We start from the raw sequence: 6,362 nt of genomic DNA on the forward strand, positions 1-6,362 counted from the left end.
AGCCCACTTAGCTCTCTCAACCTCCAAACTTGCCTAGTCCTCTCAGAATGTTTGCGGATAGTATTCAGACCAGAATGTTGGAGAAAAAAGGTTCTGTACTTTTAAAAAAGGTGAATTTTAAAATCAGTTATCTGGAAACTCAAAGAAAAAATTTTTTACATTCTTCCTCTGTCCCCGAAATTATAAATCTTCTCTTCTCTTTGAAATGTAAACAGAGCCCACAAGCTCCCGAGACTGAAGAAGAAAAATAAAGAGGGAAAAGACAGAAACACAAACTTTAGGGGAAAGTGTTTCATTAAAATAAATAAATAAATAAATAAATAAGGAAATATTTAAAAATTGGGCCTCCAATATCCTTTTCACAAATATGAGTATAAACAAAGTTAAGATTTTGTGTGCATCCTGTCTGTGTATTTTGTGTTTGCATGTGTCCATGGAGGGTGTAAATGTGAGATATTTTTTCTACCAGTGGGAGGTATTGCTAAAAATAATTTGCAAAAGAGCTCTATTTAGTTAGTTTGAAGGCAAGCCCTCCTGAGTCTTGGGCATTCTAAACTCAGAAAAGTAAAAACTCACCCAAACATTTTTTCGTGTTCAAACAATCTGGGAAAATATTCAGCACTAAAGCTAATTTAAGATTGCTGTTTTACTTAAAATAGGTATGTCTTTATAGTTGCCAGCATTAAATATAAATCTTTTATTCTGCTTGTGTTACTAAAATTCAAATAAGTTCACGATCTCTCTGTTGCAAATTTTATTAGGGGAAAAAGAAACCTTAAAATAATCTTTGATTTTCCTAATACCTTGTGAAGTTTTAGGGAGAGTTTGAGTGTACTTGTTAAAAACAAGTTCATTAACAGATGTAAATTAGATAAAATAATAAACAGAAGTGTATCTGCTTTCTCTTATGATAGGCAACTAAAGATAAATTTAATAAACAGAGTTCATGTTTTATTGGGAGATTGTATTATGAAAAAGCAAGTTTCCAAAATTCCAAATATATTCATCAATTTGTCAATCTAAAGAATTCTGCTGTCACCAAGCTCACAGTTGCTCACTACCCTGATTTCACTGGATATTAAGGTTTCAAAGCATTAAGAATTCCGTCAATATAACTAAGGCCACTAGAAATAACAAGGGAAACAACTGTACTTGAGAAGAGTAAGATATGTGCTGTGGGTAAGGAAAAGCATAGAGAAGAAAAGAAAAGGAGTTTGTCCTAACATGAGACTGGTTATTTTAGGAGGAAACATTTAGGACAAAATCTAATGTAAAAAAAAGAAAGTTCTAGAAGGTTTACAAAGAAAGGATCTTTGGGAAGAAATTTTATGTGTGGCCAGTACTGGCTAAGATTACGATACATTTAAATAACTAAATGAGTTTTTTTTTTTAAAGATTTTATTTATTTATTCGACAGAGATAGAGACAGCCAGCGAGAGAGGGAACACAAGCAGGGGGAGTGGGAGAGGAAGAAGCAGGCTCATAGCAGAGGAGCCTGATGTGGGGCTCGATCCCACAACGCCGGGATCAAGCCCTGAGCCAAAGGCAGACGCCTAACCGCTGTGCTACCCAGGCGCCCCAACTAAATGAGTTTTAACATCAAAAGTGCACTGGTGCAAAGTGTTTGTTTTCTCTTTGTTAAAAGTACAGAGTTTTCTTTGTACTATTGGTCTCTTCTCCATAAGATATTATAAGCAAAACTTTTTCTTTTTCACTTACCTGTCTAAAAAACCATGATTCTAGTTGACAAAATTATTTCCTGTGTTTATCAGGTCTTCACTTACTTAAGAACACGGAGTCTTAATCTGAAGGGAGTTATATTTTCTCACAACGATGTAACCTTCTGTGTTTGCCTTGAGTATCTTTTGTTGTCGCTTTGGTTAAAAGGATAATTAAATATTGTTTCATAATGATGTGTGATCCTATTATATCAACATTTAAATCACTCTGATATTTTGTGACATAATTCCCAAAATCAAATTCTAAAATAAAGTCTTTTGACCACAGTCTGAGGTGTTCCAAAGAGCCCGTGGAAATTTTCAGAGATTTTGTGACCAATTAAACTAATGAGTCTTATTCGGTATCTTACCTTCTGTGGGAAGCATTGCCAAATAAGTAGTAAGAATTTATGTAGCTATAATATCAAAATACATGTCCTAAAAATGATACGAAACACCTAGGAATCTGATGTCCTGTGTGATATTATCTCACAATGTTGTGTGTCGCAGATATAACCAGATTTCCTTGTTGGCCGCACTGGAAGGAACTCTAAGCAGATCTCCAACCTTGGCCGTTTCTAAGTCTTTCCTCATTTACAGACGGTTATGCTCGTACGCGGATGCCTCGATAATGTGCAAATGTGCTTCCTTTGCAACGAGATCCATGGACAAAAAAAAACTCTGAGTACACATTTCTGATAACCTTAAGACCATAATTTTGAACGAAGTGACAATTTCTGGAAGTAATGCAAGGCCACATTCAAGCAGGATCAAAATTAACAACGTGACTGACCAACTTGAGAATGATCAGTTATACCCTTTGTGACTTTTGTTTGAAACTTTGCTACTTTTTTAGTGCTTTGTCTTTGCTGATTTAAGGAAACTTTGTCTCTTAAGCTAACTGACCTACAGCAATTGGATAAAATATACCTTTGTAAACAAATGAAACATTGCTCTTTGCTCTTACCTGAACCTTCCAGCCAGACTTCAGAAACTCTCAGTGAGTGGTCTTCTGTTTTTATTGCCCTCTATTTATTGGCTTCATTTCAATAAGAATCTGTTCTCTTTATGACAAGACACAATTGGAAACACTGGTTGTATTACCAGGGCTTGGACTGGCATGTCATATTTGGGGGAGACAGGCATAGCCTCAGGGGTGACCCAACAGCTGTATGGAATTCAGGTTGACTTAGGGAGCCGATAAAGCGCCTTGGAAACCCCCGACGGTTACTTTGCTTGCAGAGTGCCCAGCCGTCTTACCAGCTGAATAAAGAAGGTCACTTCCTGGCAGGTGCAAGATGTCTGAGGGGCTTGGAGAAGACAGGAACTCACCCAAATCTGTAGGTACAGCCGGCAAAGTCTGATGGCAAGTATTTGGTTTGGCTTCTGGACTTGAGAGGCTGTTAAAGTTGATTTTGAGATTCCTTATGGAAACTTCTAGCAAAGCAGGTTTAAAAGAGTCAAACACTATTCTTGCTGCACTTACATAAATAACCAGGCCATTTTTTCGAGAAACATTTCCATAGAAATTCCTCTTATTTAATACATGATGACTTAATTCATAGGCCTAATGTTGGGAATACACCTGCATCTCTGTGTTCTGAAATGAGTTTGCCTGAACTGACCTGTGGTCAGGACTGATAGACCAGTTTGATGGGAAGGAACATCCTGCCAGTGCAACTTTAAAGGTGAGAAACTTCAGAGAACTTAAATTTAAATTTTATTGGAGTACCCGTCTACCTGGCAGAGGAAACATTTGCCTATCAAATATTTACTCGTTTTCATATCCTGTGAATTCCTTTCCTTCCCTTTGAAGTCCCAAACCCCTACTCCCTCCTCTTAATTCAGGATGACAGTCACACCCTATAATGCCTGACTACCATGTCTGCGTGGATTCCCTGCATGTATGCTATTAAATTTGACTTTGTCCTTTTAATCTGTCTCATGTCAATTTCATTCTTCATCCAGCGAAAAGGACCTTGAAGGGGACAAATACTCCTGCTCCCCTTCGCTCCGTGGGGCTGGCCCACCACATTCTTACCTCCTCCTACTGGCAAAGCCCTTGGACAGTCCGCTTTTTATCCACCCCCATTCCAGCAAGACCTTTAGGAGTGAAGATGACAAGAAATTGCATTTTGAGAACATCTGAGTTTATAACAGCGTGGACAGCTTTACAAAGGCGCCAATACCCAATGGAAGTCAAGATCTGGGCTGGGAGATAGGGGTGGCAGGAAGTAGGCGTGCAGAGACTGGAGGTGTGCTAGAGAGTGGGGGTAGAGACCCTCCCGGGAGACAAGGTCATCAGGGACAGACTCTAGGGGACGCTGCAGTGAGGGGCCAGAGCAAGGAGAGGGGAGACCTCATCATATCAGCCATACGCTCCCAAAGGACCGCACTGCTTTTCTCATAATTATTGAGATTAGGAAGTAACTGAAGAAAAAAAATTAAGGGAAGTAGATGAGAGAAACTAAAAAACATTAATTTAAAGAAAGTGAAGGCAGGTTGCCTCGGAGCTCAGTTCCAGTCCCTGGAGGGCAACAGGCATCAGCTGAGCACCAGGGAGACAACCCAGGCAGCAGGACATGTGGCTGCTCCCGGTTCTGCTCCTTCTCGTCGTCCAAGGTGAGTGGGGCGGGGGCTTCAGGACGGAGCACCTGCAGGGCTGGGGTGTGACTCACACAGTGTTTGTCTCTGGGAAAATGGCCCGGCCTTTCACTCATCTAGACGCTTATTCATTAAAAAAAAAAAAAATCTTTTTAAGTTTTGTTATCTGACAGGTACTAAGTTAGTGTTTGGGAAAGAGAATAAAAATAAGTAACACAAACGGTGTCTGTTTTCTAGGGCACTGTTGGTCAACCCTGGCAGACAGATGGATGGATAGATGATGGATAGATAGATGGATGATAGAAGCACGTACACACATACACACACATACATAAATGCACGAATTCCAGAGGAACTTGGAAGGAGCCCAGAAGCTCAGGGTCCAGCTGAGACCCACTCCGTCAAGGTGGGGTTCAGACATCTGGATCATTTAAAAGCCGGCACAACGGGTCTTGACGTGTAGCGAGAGCCGGGATCCTCTCTTCTGAGGAGCTCAGGGTAGAGGGAGGAAGACAGACAGCAGAACCAGGGATGACAGGCTCTCTGGAGAGTTGCTCAGCGCCATACATCAGCCTGCCTGAGTCTCTGCTCTGGACGAGCCAAAGACCAGACCGTCCTGCAGTGTCATAAGAGCAACAACGGAGACAGGGACAAAGGGCTCTGGTGACACTGGGAGCCACCGAGCTGGCTGCAGAACCAGACACCATAGAAGAGACACTGTTTGAGCTGAGGCTTGAGGGATGAATAGAAGGGCTTGATTCCTTCAAGCAGAGAAAACTTTCCAGGCAGAGGGAACAGCTTGTGCAAATAGAGGGAGACACGGAAGAGCAAAGTGTGTGGGTAAAATAATGAGCGATCACCTGTGTGAGTGCGTGCATGCATGGTTGCTGTGTGTTTGTCGTGTGTGTGTCTGTGTGTGTTTAGTTCTGAGCCACGTGTGGGTTCAAAGGGTGAGGGTGTTTAGATGTTTTGGGGTTAGAGTGTCAGGGGGCGAGTGGGGAGGGGACCCCGCTGTCTCACCAGCTCTGGGATACAGAAATACACCTGGGGCTGCCGTGTGGGCTCTGTGCTGCCGGGGACAGGAGTTGGCAGAGGGCAAGGAGGGGTTGTGGTCAGTAGGTGGTGAGTGAGCAGAGGCCCCTGTATTGGGCAGTTAGGAGCCCCAGAGGGACATCCAAGAGAGGGCACAGCTAAAGCCATCCTGCAGGAGATGAAGGGACAGGCAGGATGTGGTGATTCGACAGAGGGCAGAGGCCCCTGGCTGGCCTTGAGGGCAGTGCCAGGAGCCCCAGCAGCACCCGGAAAGCCCTGTGCTTAAGCAGGATGACATGAATGTTGGGTTTTTGTTTCCTAGGCCACTTCTCCATCTGCCAGGAAAAAGAGGTGAGAGGCACAGAGGGGGGCAACCTGACGGCGTACTGTGAGTATACCAAAGGATGGGAATCCTACAAGAAGTGGTGGTGCCGAGGGAGGAACTGGGATTCCTGCAGAATCCTTGTAAAAACCCCTGGGTCAGAGCAACTGGTGAAGAAGGGCAGAGCGTCGATCCAGGACGATCACAGCATACGCCACAATCACCATGACCTTGGAAGAGCTCCGGCTGGACGACGCAGACACCTACTGGTGTGGGATTGAGAAAACAGGCAAAGACCTGGGGTACAAATTTTCCGTGATTGTCGACCCAGGTAGGCACGACTCCCTCCTGTGCTCTGGGGCCCTGGTACCACCCACAGAGGGGTCAGGACCGTGTCTATGTCTTCCCAAAGGATAGAGAGGCGTCTCTTAACATGCCTGAGACAACACGTGTGTGTGTTTATGTGTGTGCATGTCTGCACATGTGTGCGCGTGTGCATGTGAGTGGGCGGGGGGGGGCACCAAGAGTCTGGGAAAGACTAGAAGAAAGAGCAAACCCCACATCTCTGCATGTCTCCATCTGCTCTCCCCAGAGGGAGCAGAGAAGGTGAGACTCGGCAAGGAAAGGCTTGCCCAGGGAAGGCAGTTCCCCTTTTTCCAATCACACCACCCCCTAGCAGCCCCAGG

The 6,362-nt window shown here is 43.8% G+C and overlaps 1 protein-coding gene across 1 annotated transcript; it reads left to right on the forward strand.

The window, feature by feature from the left end:
• Window positions 1–4,061: 4,061 nt before the first annotated feature.
• Window positions 4,062–5,995, forward strand: LOC105235165 (CMRF35-like molecule 7). Its single transcript, XM_011218195.3, has 2 exons — window positions 4,062–4,340; window positions 5,677–5,995. The coding sequence occupies exons 1-2, from the start codon at window positions 4,301–4,303 to the stop codon at window positions 5,955–5,957; spliced, it is 321 nt and encodes a 106-aa protein (XP_011216497.2). The 5' UTR covers window positions 4,062–4,300; the 3' UTR covers window positions 5,958–5,995.
• Window positions 5,996–6,362: the final 367 nt, after the last annotated feature.

The sequence above is a fragment of the Ailuropoda melanoleuca genome, chromosome 18 (assembly GCF_002007445.2).
Source record: "Ailuropoda melanoleuca isolate Jingjing chromosome 18, ASM200744v2, whole genome shotgun sequence".
NCBI classification, from domain to species: Eukaryota; Metazoa; Chordata; class Mammalia; order Carnivora; family Ursidae; genus Ailuropoda; species Ailuropoda melanoleuca.

Bases quoted from the DNA above. Each gene is read 5' to 3' on its own strand.
- LOC105235165 (XM_011218195.3), top strand. From the start codon at position 4,301: ATGTGGCTGCTCCCGGTTCTGCTCCTTCTCGTCGTCCAAG. The intron at 4,341-5,676 runs GTGAGTGGGGCG...TTTGTTTCCTAG, and splicing joins GCTCCTTCTCGTCGTCCAAG to GCCACTTCTCCATCTGCCAG.